The sequence below is a fragment of the Vanellus vanellus genome (assembly GCF_965231255.1).
Source record: "Vanellus vanellus genome assembly, chromosome: 21".
NCBI lineage: Eukaryota > Metazoa > Chordata > Aves > Charadriiformes > Charadriidae > Vanellus > Vanellus vanellus.
The window spans coordinates 8,315,352-8,328,377 of record NC_138926.1 but is presented as its reverse complement, the minus strand read 5'-3'; the positions used below and the strand labels follow the sequence as shown (position 1 = coordinate 8,328,377).

The window sequence follows — 13,026 nt, the reverse complement described above, 5'->3', positions numbered from 1 at the left end:
CCGCGCCTGCGCGCTGGGCGGTCACGTGAGGCGGGGCGGTCACGTGAGGCGGGGCGGTCACGTGAGGCGGGGCGGTCACGTGATGAGGCGGCGAAGCCCAGCCCGGTCAGCGATGGCGGCGCCTTTATTGCGGTTCAGCCTGAGCCGGCTGGCCCCGTCCCGCCCGGCCCCGCCGCCCCCCGCCGCCTCCCCCCGGCCCCTCAGCGGGCCTCGCCGCCCCGCTCGCTCAGGCTGTGGGCCAGGTCTCTCCAGAGGGCGTCGAGGCGGGCGTGCAGGTCCTCCACGGCGGGCGGGCTGTCCTGCGGGTCCCCCGGGTGGGAGGAGGAGAGCTTCAGCCTCATCTCCTCCGTCTCCTGGTCGAGGGCCCGGGTGAAGTCCTGGATCTGGAGGTACGTGTCCCTCCGGAACTCCTCCACCCGCCGCTGCACCTCCCGGGCCAGCTCCTCCGCAGGGGCCTGCGGCTGTCGGAGGCTGCCGGGGTAGAGGCTAAGCTTCACCTTGAGCTGCTCCAGGTTCCTCTGGATCTTCTGGTGGAGGTCTCTGGCATTCTGGGTCAGCTTTGCAGAGAGCTCCTGGATGTACTGGTTGAGCTTCTCTGGGCTGGCCTGGGTGTGAGGGACGACGTTTCTGTGCAGCTCCTCTACGTTGCGGTGGATCTCGGTCACCAGCCTGTCAGCGTAGGGCTGGAAAATGTCCTTCACCTGGTCGGTGTGGAAGGCGATCTTGTCGGCATAATGAGCCATGAACCTCTGCACCTCGTCTGCACCCTCCAGGAGCTGAGCCGTCGCCTCCCGGCTGGGCATGAGATGCCGCCGGAGCTCCCGGGCTTTCAGGGACACCTGGTCCAGGAGCTCCTCTGTGAATGGCTGCAGCCGGTAGCGAAGATCTTCCAGGTGCTTGCCGACCTTGTGGTGGACTTCGTCCACGTACGGGGACAGTTTCACCCTCAGGCTCTCCAGCTCTTTCCTGATGAGTTTCCGCAGGCTGTCCGAGTCATGGTAGAGCCGGGGCTGGAGGCCTCTGTTGAGGGGCGCCAGCTTCTCCAGGAAGTTTCCCATGTAGCTGACCCCATCCTGAATACTTTCCTTCAGGTTTCTGCACAAGACAGCAGATGCAGTTACTGAGCACCCCCTGACTTACCGCAGCATCTCAGCTATGCCCTAACACACCCCGAATAAAAGCTGTTGACAGCCACCAGGGCTGTTCCCATGAGCTTTTCTGTCTCTGGGGAAAGAGAGTGTGCTGGTGGGGCCTGGGGGAGCTTGCAGAGGCACCGCAGGCAATTACCCTGCATGGGTGCTGCAGGCTGAGCCCCCCCAGAGCAGCGTACTCACACTATGTCCCTGCCCAGCTTGCTGCTCTGGCCGTGCTCCAGGCTGTCCTTGTCGCTTGTCAGCTGGCTGAGGTACTCCCAGAAGCCGCTCTGTGACATCTCGGCCGGCAACACTGTGGGGAGGCGGGCGAATGGTTAGTTGGGCAGCTGTGGCACTGCCCACCCCCGGCTCTGCCCCCTCCCGCTGCCACCAGCCATTTCCCAGTGAGCTCTGCTCAGCACCCACCGGGTAAGGTGGCCAGGAGCGTGAGGAGAAGCGCAGCCTTCAGAGGCGTGGTCTGCCAGGCCAGCATGGCGCCGTGCTGCGGAGAGAGATGGAGAAGGGGCATGTTAGCTCACGCTGCAGTGTGTGTCTCCTCTCTGAGCACCTGAGGGTCGGTGGTCCCCGTGTTTCACATCCCCCTCGCTGCTTTCTGCAAGGACCTCCCTCCTGGGGTCCCCAGTAACACAACCAACACGCACGTGAAATGCCACCTGGTTCCTCTGGCCAAAGTTAACCACCTGGCTCCTGGTCGCCTTGTGTGTCCCTGCTGCAGGGAGCCGGCCCGCGGCTCCCTTTATATATGCCCAGCGGGAAGCAGAGGAGCACAGGCGATAAGGCGCATCTGCAGGGGTAGGCTTTTTGGACCTCACTCCGTGTAAACACAACGTGGAGGTCCGCGGACGTTCCTGAGAGGTGACGTGGGGGCCAGTCATCTGACTGCCTGCCGTCCCTTCGCCTGCCCCACACCACTCCCGTCCCACCGCCCTGGCTGGCCTGACCTCGCTGCAGCTGCGGGCAGCCTTAACCCCCTCGGTGCTGCGAGGCTGCACTGCCCTGCCTCTCCCCGAGCATCTCCCGGGCAGAGAGCTCACGCCAGAGCTGCCCGAACACCGGCCAGCCACCATCCCCCCAGATCAGCCCTGTTTTCCCAGCAATAAGGGAGCCCTCGCTGCTTGCTCTGCAGGTTTCTTGGGATGAGGCTGACCCTGCCCTTGCCGCTGACCTTTGCGTCGCAGAGCAAACGGTGGGTGGGAGCTGCCAGGGTGGCGGGGGGTGCAGTGCAGCAGGACAGGGTCGGGGACACTAGCTGCAGCTCGCCGGCTGGCTGCTCCCGGCACAGGGGCTCGCAGCCCAAACCAGGGGAAATGGAGCCCGGACCTCCAGGATGGGGCCAGGGTGGGTGCGGGAGGACGAGCCTGGCTCAGGCTGTGCCAGGGAAGGGTGAAACGAGCACAATGACCGTGTCTGCAGCCCCGGCAAGAGAGCACACCTTCCATGTGGGCTGCCTGCTTGCACACTGCCAGCTGCATGGCCCCGCTTCCCGCTGGGATACCAAACCCGCTGTGTTTTGATGTATTTCCTCTGCAAGTTGCCTTTCCCCCGGGAAAAAAAAATGGCAATGTTTTCAGCTCGGGTCTCATCCCTGTGCAAAGTACCAGCTGCTGACACCAGGATTTTAAATCAGGAGAGCACTTCAATGTTTGCACTGAAGCAACCCAGCAAACAGGGACCCACTGGGACCGACGTCTCCCCGCGGGGCCGGGCTGCGTGGTCGGGATGCGGGGCTGGGGTCCAGGCACCCTGTGGCCGAGGGCAAAGTCCAGCGCACCACAGGGGTGAAACTCCGAGCAGTCACCAACACTCCTCTGGCACCAAAGTCCACTCTGCTCCCCAGCCCATGGGGACGCGTGGGGTTGCCCCGAGCAGCCCTTCTGTTGCTGCAGCCCATGTGGGAAAATGCTCTGTCCGTGGGAGCGGTCCTCACGGGACACCCACCAGCAGAGTGGCTCGGGGTGCTTGCTGTGGCCAAAAGTCCCCTTTTCTTCTCACTGAGCTGGGAATCTTCTGGGGACAAGGGCCCTCTCCTCATCAGTCTGAGCCCTACTGCATCTGGGCACGGTCCCCGCAGGGCTGTGGGGTGGGGGGACAAGTTGTCCATCACCCACCCAGTGCAGCCTGCAGGGACCCCCCCCGCTGCAGTGGGGATGCTCGGCCATCTGCCAGGGGTTTGGCCCCTCTGGAGCTGCCTGGGCGCTGCCACCGAGGAGCTGTGGGACCCCGGTGAGGTGCTGTCCTGGGCCCTGACCCCACGCTGGCCGATGGGCTCACCCAGCTGCAACCTTCTCCAGCCCCCGTGCAGCACCTGCAGCCCTGTGCTGGTCACGGAGACCCCCACCCGCCTGGCCCCACCTCCGTTCCCTCTCCCAGGAGCCCTGGGACCCGAGTTTGGGGGTGATGCTCTCCCCTTGGAGCAGCTGGAGCGGGTGCCCCAGGTTGCCCGTCCCAGGGCAGGACAGCGGGATGTGGTGGAGGAGGAGGGACACAGACCAGCACGTGCATCAAAAGGGGTCAGTTTATTTCTGCTGCGGGTAGCGGCTGTGAAGGCTCATGGTGCGGGGGGACAGACAGCCGCCCTGCGCCCCCTCCCCCTGGCACTCAGAGTGTCTCAGTTTGCCGCCGGCTGGGCGGTGCTGAGGAAGGCGGCCACCTTCTCCCGCACCTCCTTCTCCAGCAGCTCCAGGTGGTCTTCTACGCCAGCAGCGCCCGAGTCCAGCTTCCCCCGCATCTCCTCCAGCCGCTCCACCAGCTGCCGCCCGAAGGTCTCTCCGAAGGGGGCTGCCTGCTGCCGGAAAGCCTCCAGCGTCTGCTCCACGCGCTCATCCAGCTGCTGGGCCAGGGGTGCCAGGCGCTGCCGCAGGCTCTCGGCGTCGCCGCTGGCCGCCTGCCGCAGCTCCTGGGCCAGCGGGCTGAGCTGGGCACGCAGCTCCTCCGAGCGGGCAGCCAGGTGGGTGCGCAGCTCCTCCGCTGCCCGCTCCATCTGCGCCGTCAGGCTCTCCAGCTGCCGGTTGAGGCTGTCCTGCACCTCCTGGGCGTAGGGGCTGAGCCCCCGGCGCAGCTCCTCCACGCTCTGCTCGACCTGTGCCTTCAGCTCGTCGGCCAGGGGAGCCAGCCGCTCCTTCAGGCTCTCCACCCCGCCATCGATCTGCTGCTGCAGTCGGTCGGCGTAGGGGCTGAGGGAGGCCTGCACGCTCTCGGCGTTGTCCTGCAGCCGGTCCCGCAGCTCGGCAGCGTAGGGCTCCAGCGCCCGGCGCAGCTCCCCGGCCCCGCGGTCCACCTGGGAGCGCAGCTCCTCGGCATAGGGGCTCATCTTGGCTTGCAGCTGGCGGATGTTGGTGCCGATCTGCTGGTGCACCTCGTCGGCATAGGGCGCCAGCTTGGCCTGCAGCTCCGCCAGCTCACGCCGGATCTGCTCCTTCAGCCGCTGCGAGTCCTGCGCCAGCCGCGCCTGCAGCTCGGTGGCGAAGGGCACCAGCCGCCGCTGCAGGTCCTCGGCATACGAGTTGACACTCTTCAGGTTGCTCTCCAGAAGGGTGCTGGGGAGAAGGGGGACGTTAGCGCCCCGGCGTGCCCCCAGCCCCCTGCCCTGCCCGGCACCTCGCAGCCACCACCGTGTCCCCCCCGGTGCCGCAGCCCATGGCTCTGCTCACTTGAGCTGCTTGGTGATCTCGGCTTGCTGCAGCTGGTCCACCGTCTCCTTGGCATTGCTGCCCAGCTCGGTGAAGTACTTCCAGAGCACGCTGGCCACCTCATCCGGGTTCACGTCAGCCCGTGCTCCTGCAAACCGATGCTGGGATCAGTGCCGGCACGGTCCCACTCGGCAGCTCCCACCGGAAACATCAGGTCCCTATCCCTGCCCCGGGGCAGGACCACCCTCCCAGCACCAGGGACCCACACGCCACCTCACCTGCGACCGCAAGGAGCACCAGGACAAGGGCAGCCGCCTTCGGAGACATCCTGAGTGCTGGGGGATGCCTGCGGGAGCACAGAGCAGAGATGAAGGGAGCCCCGGCGGCCAGCAGCCCCCAGCCCCCTGCTGCCTCCCCCCACTGCCGGCGATGCAGCCGCCAGCTCTGCCACCCCTCCACGCAGCCGCTCACCTGCGCTGCTGCCGGGTGCGGGTACCTGCTGTGCCGGGGACGCCCGGCTGCTATTTATGCAGCCTGAGCGCCCTCAGTGGCTTCCACGCAGGCCTGTGACACAGGCCGCGGGCTTGGACTTTAGCAAGGTCGCGACGTGGAAGCACCTGACGTGTGCGCAGCCCTGACATCACCCGCAGCACTGCCAGCTCCCGGCGGGGCGCCAGGCGCCAGGGCAGAGAGGGGATGGGGGTATGCACGGGCACCCTGAGGCTGAGCCACTCCTGGGGGCAGGGACCCTGGGGCAGAGGGGACAGCGCACCACGGGGGGCAGCCCCCGGCTCTGCACCTCCATGGCATGCAGCCATGGCCCCCTGGTGCCGGCTGCGCAGTACCTGGGATGCACAGTGTGGCAGGACGTGGGCTCAGGGGGATGCTGTGATGGATGCATGGGGGCACGTGAGACTGTGTACGTGCAGGACAGCATCGCTGCCTCCGAGCGTGGGCTCCTGGAGGAAGCCCGGCCACAGGGAATGGCCAGGACCCCACAGCTGTGGCATGTGGCATCCACACAGTGCTGGTATGCCCTTGACTGGAGCTGGGACCCGTGTGTGTCCCCGGCCATCGGCACCGGGCTGCGGGGATGCAGCCCTGGCTCAGCCCACCCACACCCTGGAAGACCCACTGCGGGCTGCAGATGGGCGCTGATGTGTCACGGCTGGGGCGAAGGGCACCGCAGGCAGGGGCAGGGATCGGCCAGGCACCGGTGATGCCAAGGTCCAAAGAGCCCTCGTGGTGCCCCATGGCCAGACCTGGGCACGCATGGCCTGCCTGCGCCTCCCGGGTGGCATTGCCAGCTTGGTGGCATCGTGCCCGGGGCCGGTGCCGCTGGATGTCACCCTTGTGCTGTGTGTGCCCACGCCAGCCCCAGGCCTGTCCCGTGGCTGCCCTCACCATGGTGCTCCCTGCGGTGGGCACCAGGCTGGCTGCACGCACACCAGCGTGCACAGGCATGCGCGCACATGCAGACGCATGCACATGCATGCAGACCCCCCGGCAGCCGCGGTTCCTGTAGGATTTCCCAACTCCCGGCCGGGAGGCAGGCCCCTCCGCGGCAAACCTGGCAGCGGGAATGGTCTCTGCCGACGGGCCCCCTCCCCGGCAGCCCCACCGCCCCTGACCTTTGCACAAACACCCCCGCGGGGGGCGGTGGGGAGGGTATAAAGTGGGAGCCTGGGGCTGCCCCCGCCGAGCAGAGCCCGGTGCAGGTGAGTGGGGAAGCCCCCGGTAGGGGAAGGGGCCGGGGGCCAGGTGGGGACCCCCACAGGCGCGCGGGCTCCCCCCTGCCGCCCCACGCCATGTGCTCTGCTCTCTCTGCAGCCATGAAGGCGTCGCTCCTGCTCGCGCTCGTCTGCACGGCCATCCTGGCAGCGGGAGCAAGTAAGGGGTGGGCGAGGGCTGGTGCAGGAGGAGGGGGACGGGGCTCAGGGTGTGGGGTGCATGCATGGGGGGGTCACAGCCCTGTGGCCCCATACCCCACTCCCACAGGGCTTGTGCTTGCAGGGGCCGACTCGCCCGGGGAGCCGGAGACGCTGGTGAAGAAGGTGCAGGAGTACGCCCAGAAAGCCACGGCCATGGCCAAGAGCGCCTTCAGCATGGTGCAGGAGTCGGAGGCGGCTCAGCAGGCCAGGTGCCCCCACGCCCCCCCACCAGCCCGGGCACCCATCCCCGCCGCCCCGCCACCCGCGGGGGAGCCCGGCCGGTGCCCCGCGCTGAGCCCCCTCCCCTTGCAGGCGATGGCTGGCAGACAACGCCGACCTGGCAAAGCAGCGGCTGGCCTGGCTGAAGGAGCAGCTGGTGGAGCTCTGGAAGCGGACACCGGCCGCGTAGCTCCGCCGGGGGCTGGCGGGGGGCCGGCCGGGCTGGGGTCCCCCCAGGTCCCCACCCACTGTCACGGTTCTTGCAATAAAGCGGCGCTGAAGCAGAAGGCTGTGGAGGCGTCACTGGGGGGAGCAGCGAGGAGGAGTGGGCACTGCGGGGTGAGGAAGGGCTGGGACAGATGCCCACGCCAGGGCTGGGACCTCTGGTCATGGGCCACCGCCCCACGCACACGTGCCCAGGGTGGCCGGGGCTGGATGTCGCTCCCACAAACTGGGGGGATCCAGCATCTGCAGGACCAGCCCCGTCCGCGCTGCACCGCCCCGGCAGAGCCCGGTGCGCTGGGAGAGCCGCGCGGGGCCAGGCGGGGCTGCAGCCCGGGCAGAGCCGGGCACAGCGGCAGGGAGAGCCCGGGGCACCCCCCCGCCAGCTCCCTGTTGCCCCCACGGCCCCCAGGTCCCCTGCCCCGAGCAGCCCTCGCCCCCAGCACTGCGTGCAGGCTGCCCCCCTCCAGCATCCACTGCAAAGACTGAGCGAGCTCCAATAACTTAAGTCATGTTTATTTGACAAAAGGAAGGCAAAGCTGAGACCCACGCCGGTTTGGGGAGGGGAGGCAGCAGAAGGAGAGGAGGGGGGTCCCCAGGGAGGACGCCCGTCCCCAGAGCCCCCCCGGGGGGAAGCACCCCGGGCAGGGCAGGGAGCAGCCCCGGGGCGGCTGCAGGAGCGGGGCCGGGGTCAGTCCCTGGCCGCGCCGGCCGGCGGCTCAGGCCACGCTCTTCTGGAGGTCGTCCAGGAGGGTGATGAAGCGGGCCTTGAGGTTCTCGGCGTAGGGGGTGAGGCGCTCCTTGAAGTCCTGCACCAGGGGCGTCACCTTCTCGCGCAGGTTGCTGAGATGCTCCACCACCTTGGCCTGGTACTCGGCGGCCTGGGGGATGCCCTTCTCCCGGATCTCCTCCAGCTTCTGGCTCAGCTTCTGCCGCAGCTCGTCACTGTAGGGCGCCAGGTTCTTGCGCAGCTCCTCCACGTGCCCACGCAGGCGGTCCCGCGCCTCCTCAGCCACCGGGGTCAGCCTCTCCTGCATCAGCTCCACCTTCTGCTTGGTGAGCTCCTTCAGCTCCTGGGCCACGGGAGCCAGGCGCTGGCGGTACTGCTCCAGCTCCTCCGTCCACTTGGCAGAGAACTGGTCCAGGAAGGGCCGGATTTTCTGTTTCACCTCCTCCAGGTCCTTGGTCAGCTCCTGGCGCAGGGCCTCCGTGTCCTTCAGCCACATCTCCCGCACCTCTTTGTAGTAGGGGGCCATGTCCTCCCGCAGCTTGGCGGCGGCTGCGCCCAGCGTGTCCAGGTTGTCGGCCAGTTTCAGGCTGCGGGGAGCGGAGGGAGGTCACGCATAGCGCCCGGGGACCCCCCACCGCCCCCTCGCCACACACCCCCCCACTTACTCAAGCTGTTTGCCCACGGCGGAGGACTCGAACTGGGCGATGGCATCCTTGCCGCTGGCCTTCACCGTCTCCAGGTACACTTCCACCATGTCCTTGAGGCGGTCCAGGGGCGCCTGGGGCTCATCATGCTGCCAGAAGTAGCGGGCCTGGGTGCCTGCGGGGAGAGCCCGGCGTGCTCAGGACAGACTGCCCGGCGGGACGGCGGCGGGGACGGCTCCAGCGCTGCCGCCCTGCCCGTGGCTGCCCCGGGGACCTGCCTGGCTCAGGAGGGGACCAGCGAGCCGCTTGGCCCCTTCCAGCAGCGCTCACCTCAGGCTCAGCTGCCCCGTCCTGCTCTGTCCCCCCAGGGTTTGCAGCTGCCACCACCCCAGCCCCAGCCCCAGCCCCATGTGGACCTACCTGTCAGGCAGAGCAGGGCAAGGGCCACCACCACGGCTCTCATCTTCGCGCCGAACCTGGGGGCAGAGCAAGAGAGTTGGCTACAGGGAGCCCCGCGCAAAGCCGGCCCCGGCGGCAACTGAGCCCCCCACCCCGGTGTGAGCGGTCCCCGCTGGCACCATGGGCAAAGCTCCCAGGACTCTGGTCACCACCGCGCCGTGGGGGCTCGGCAGCTCCTGGAGCAGCCCGGGCTCTTACCAGCTCTCTCCTGCCGCTGCCGTGCTGCCGGTCGTCCCGTCTGAGCCGGCCGCTTCTCCACCACCGCTATTTATGCAGGAGGGGGCAGTTCCCGCCGGAGATAAGCCAGCGCTGCAGCCCAAGAAATCGCTCCCCGGCGATGTGGCGCGTAGAGTTCAAGGATCGCCTGTGCGAGCCAGAGCCGAGGAGCGCCGGCTTGGCAGGGGCGGCGAGCAAACAGGAGCTCCCGGCGGGACGCGGCTCGCCGGCCAAGGAGCCTGTTTACGCTCCCGGTGACCCAGATTCCTGCTCACCGCTGCGGCCTTGCCGGGGCCTCTCGGCAGCCCCCAGGGATTGGCCGGCAGCCCAGGGACAAGGTTTATACCCGCAGGGATTTGGCCTGCTGTACCCAGACCCTTCTGCTCACCACCACTGTGGGTCTCTGCCCCGTCCTCCCCCGGGCGGGTGAGACCCACGCTGCCCACATCACCCTCTTTTCCTGGCCTGTCCCCGATGCAGAGGTGCCGGGAGCTGTGTCCCCGTGCACGCTCACGCCAGCCCTCCCCGGGGTCCCGGGCAGCAAAGCAGAGGCTCAACCTGAGCAGACACCATCCTGGCCACAGCCGCTCTTGCAGTCAGACCCCGGTGATGCCCCGTCCCACTGCCACCAGCACAGGGACCCGCAGGAACCGAGCGCACGGGGCTGAGCCCGGCTGGCAAGAGGGGACAGGGAAGAAAGGGGGCACGTCCCCCAGACAGCGCTGCAGGGGAGCGTGCAGGCAGCAGGAGGGGCTGGTTAATGCCATGGGGAAGCTGCCCGCTGTGACGGAGGAGCAATGCTCCCTGTCTCAGCGCAGCACCAGCTCTCTGCGGCCCCATGCCCGGGCACCGCATCGGTGCTGCAGCATGCTGCAGGCACAGCTCCCTTCCCTCGCCTCTCCTCCCAGCTTTCAGCTTCATGTGTTCCCCCTGGAGCCTCCCTGCTCCTGGGAAAGCCCGGCTTTGGAAGGACATGCTTGACAACATGGGTTTGATGTGTATCACTGCATTCCCCTCCCCACAGGGGGACAGGGACGGATGCAGCTGACAGGGGGTTCAAGGCTGCGTCCTCCTGGAGGGGTAGAGCCGCACAGCAGCACTCCCAGGGAGGCTCCTGCAGCCCCTCAGTGCTCAGGTCAGAAACCAGTCAGGGAAGGAAGCAGCAGCCATCCCAGCCTCGCAGCGGTAAGGAGGAGGTGGGGAACCAGCGTGGGCTGACAGGAACGAAACCCACCGCGGCAGCACACACATCCTCTGCATGGTGAGTCAGACGTGGCCCAGCTCCGGTGCTGGAGGTCCTACCGCTGCACGGGGGCTTCAGGAAACCCTGTCAAACAGTGCTTCCGCAGAGCAGGTGACGGTTCTGGGGACGGATCGAGGACACAGCAGCTCCAGAGCAGGCTGGGAGCGAGCGCGGCCGCGCTGCCGCACCTTGAGCTTTCGCCCCCGGCCGCCCCGAGCGCCCGGGCTGTTCCGCCTCCACGGCGGGCGTTGAGCAACAAGGCAAACAGGAGACCAGGGAAGATCATAATCATGGTTTTATTTGTCATGATCCCACTGTCCAACTAATTGGCTAGTTGCAAGTGACCCACAAAAAATGGACTAAAGATTTACTGAAACTTTTTTAGTCCAACATAAATGAGGAAGAAAAAAATACTTCTGACATTTCCAAAAAACAGAAATAATAGCAAAGTATATTAATATACATTCAACATATACTGCGCGTATTGATTACTACAATACAAAGCAATGATAAAAAAAGTGTGATACTGCAAAATGGCACGGTTAAGCGAGTCCCTGCTGTTTCGGATGCTGTCTGTGGGGTGGCCGTCGACTCTCCCAGAAATACAGTGTCATGTAAACAAAAGGAAAACAAACCAAAGGTACAGAGCAAAAGGCTTTCAGTGTTTCCCGCTCAGGCCCGGCAAGCCCCGCCTGGCTCCCCGCGTCCCCCCGAGCCCGCAGCCGCCGGGGCAGGACACGCAAGCGGACGGTGGCGCCCCGGCCGAGCCGCCTGGCACTGGGACGCCGGCAGAAGCACCGGCCTGCGCAATGCCGCGCGGCAGCTGCGGAGTTTCTCTCTGTGGTTCTCAGGACGGCAGAGCCGGTCAGCGTTCTTTTCCCGGGGCAGGGGAGAAGGGGGGCCCAGGAAGAGGCATGGGGACGGATAGCAAAGTCATCTCTGCCGTGCTGGTTTCACACGTCCTTCTGTGCAAATTCAGGAGGGCTGGGTCGGTTTTTCCTTTTTTTTTTTTTTTTTTTTAAAAATATTCCAGAAAAGTGTCAATAAGAAGAATTTGAGCTGTAGCTTGTAAAATCCCAAAGGCAATGACGACACCAAGTGCTCCCGAGCCCCGGCTGGGATGGGGCGTCACGCTCTATCCGTCAAGGAAAGGATGGAAAGAAGGACAAGGAAGAGATCTATGCACGTTTGAACTGTATAAAGGAGAATACCACTGTCGCCACTGGCACAAGAGAGAAAACCAGTCACAAGTACAATGTCATTAAAAGAAATAAAATACTTTGAACAAAAGGTGCAAGTCACAATTCATATAGAACAGAATCTAGTTAAAAATTTCTCTCAAACAGAAATTCCTTTTGCCTTTTATTAATAACAATAATAATAAAACAACATTTACCAAAAAACAATTCCTACATGATCAGGAGGAGAAGCTAAGAAAACAAAGAAAAATCTGTCTTCCCTACATCAAGCCAAGAAAAAGAAAAAAATCCCAAGTCGGATGCGGATTTGAAAAGAAAAAGTTAGAAGGGGGCGGGGAAGAGGTGATCCTTTCAGCACACTGAGAGACAAGAGAAGGAACGAAAGCAGACAAAGATGAGACGAGAAGCATATTGCACCAGGGGCGGCTGTTCCCCGCCGGCCGGCCGGTCGGTCGGAGCCCCGGGCTGGGAGGCGCCATCTGGGAAGGACCGCGGTGGGCTGGCACCGTCCTCGCCCCCCGCCAGCGCTGCCCGGCTCGGCTGGCGCCGGGCCCCTCCCCAGTGCAAAGGGTTAAAGAGTGGAAGGACAGCGTGGCCTCCAGCTGCCCGGGAGCCGGGGGGATCCCGTCGGACCCCCGCTCCCGCTCCTTTCCCCGCTGGGGCGAGCTCCAGGGAGGCGCCAGCCCCATCCGCTCGCTGTGCCGAGCGCGGAGGCGGACAGAGGGCCGGAGCGGCCCCCGGGGCCCGCCTGGCCCGGGTCAGTCAAAGCCCTCCAAACCAGACTCAGTGCTCGGGCTCCCGTGAATCCTCTGCCGGCGTGTAGGACCCAGGTTCTCTGGTTATTTCGGTGATAGCTGGAGTTACAGGCAAATACGGCAAAAATTAAAGAAACCAAAGGAACAACACACTGGATGAACTGATTATGAGGAAAGGGGCCATGGTATTCCAGTTAGTCAGAAATACTACGGCAATTTGGCGCGATGCTGCTAGATACTGTTGGTTTAAAATGGACCTTTTCGTTTCAAAGCTGTACAGAAATCCTGCAAGAGAGAGAAGAAGCAGAGATGTTAGGAGACACCGGAGAATGGCAATTCTGCTTCCGCAGCCCTCCGCCGCGTTCCCAGCCCAGACCCGCCAGCTCCGCCCCAGGAGGGCGACCCTGCTGAAGCAGCGGGGCTCCGGAAGAGCAGCAAAGGGCTGGAAGGAGGGGTGCTGTCCCCGAACGCACAGGGGGGACAGCAGACAGCCACCAGTGCGCGAGCTCACAGCTGATGGCCTCTCCTCCAGCCGCCCCCCTCAGAGCAAGGGGACAAGGAAGGGGACGCACACGCAAGTCAGGCCAACGGGCCTTTGGCTCTGCCGTCGGGGCAACCCCAGGTG

The 13,026-nt window shown here is 65.3% G+C and overlaps 5 protein-coding genes across 5 annotated transcripts in view; 1 reads left to right on the top strand and 4 right to left on the bottom strand.

Moving 5' to 3' along the window:
* Positions 1-200: 200 nt before the first annotated feature.
* Positions 201-1,626, bottom strand: APOA5 (apolipoprotein A5; the record flags this gene model as incomplete). The annotated part of the gene is made up of 3 exons (XM_082493912.1): positions 201-1,095; positions 1,335-1,446; positions 1,560-1,626. The coding sequence occupies 3 exons, from the start codon at positions 1,624-1,626 to the stop codon at positions 201-203; spliced, it is 1,074 nt and encodes a 357-aa protein (XP_082350038.1).
* Positions 1,627-3,762: 2,136 nt separating this feature from the next.
* On the bottom strand, positions 3,763-5,110 carry APOA4 (apolipoprotein A4; the record flags this gene model as incomplete). The annotated part of the gene is made up of 3 exons (XM_082493754.1): positions 3,763-4,690; positions 4,805-4,931; positions 5,062-5,110. The coding sequence occupies 3 exons, from the start codon at positions 5,108-5,110 to the stop codon at positions 3,763-3,765; spliced, it is 1,104 nt and encodes a 367-aa protein (XP_082349880.1).
* A 1,490-nt stretch (positions 5,111-6,600) lies between these two features.
* Positions 6,601-7,123, top strand: APOC3 (apolipoprotein C3; the record flags this gene model as incomplete). Its single annotated transcript, XM_082493717.1, has 3 exons — positions 6,601-6,673; positions 6,797-6,923; positions 7,027-7,123. The coding sequence occupies exons 1-3, from the start codon at positions 6,616-6,618 to the stop codon at positions 7,121-7,123; spliced, it is 282 nt and encodes a 93-aa protein (XP_082349843.1). The 5' UTR covers positions 6,601-6,615.
* A 527-nt stretch (positions 7,124-7,650) lies between these two features.
* Positions 7,651-9,260, bottom strand: APOA1 (apolipoprotein A1). Its single transcript, XM_082493928.1, has 4 exons — positions 9,187-9,260; positions 8,950-9,005; positions 8,551-8,704; positions 7,651-8,472 (listed from the first exon to the last, which is right to left on the bottom strand). The coding sequence occupies exons 2-4, from the start codon at positions 8,990-8,992 to the stop codon at positions 7,875-7,877; spliced, it is 795 nt and encodes a 264-aa protein (XP_082350054.1). The 5' UTR covers positions 8,993-9,005; positions 9,187-9,260; the 3' UTR covers positions 7,651-7,874.
* Positions 9,261-10,724: 1,464 nt separating this feature from the next.
* The window catches only part of SIK3 (SIK family kinase 3), a 42,595-nt gene continuing 40,293 nt past the window's right edge, over positions 10,725-13,026 (bottom strand). Inside the window, exon 23 of the mRNA XM_082493775.1 lies at positions 10,725-12,686. The gene's annotated coding sequence lies outside the window, so the exon portion shown is untranslated. The remainder of the gene's footprint in view (positions 12,687-13,026) is intronic.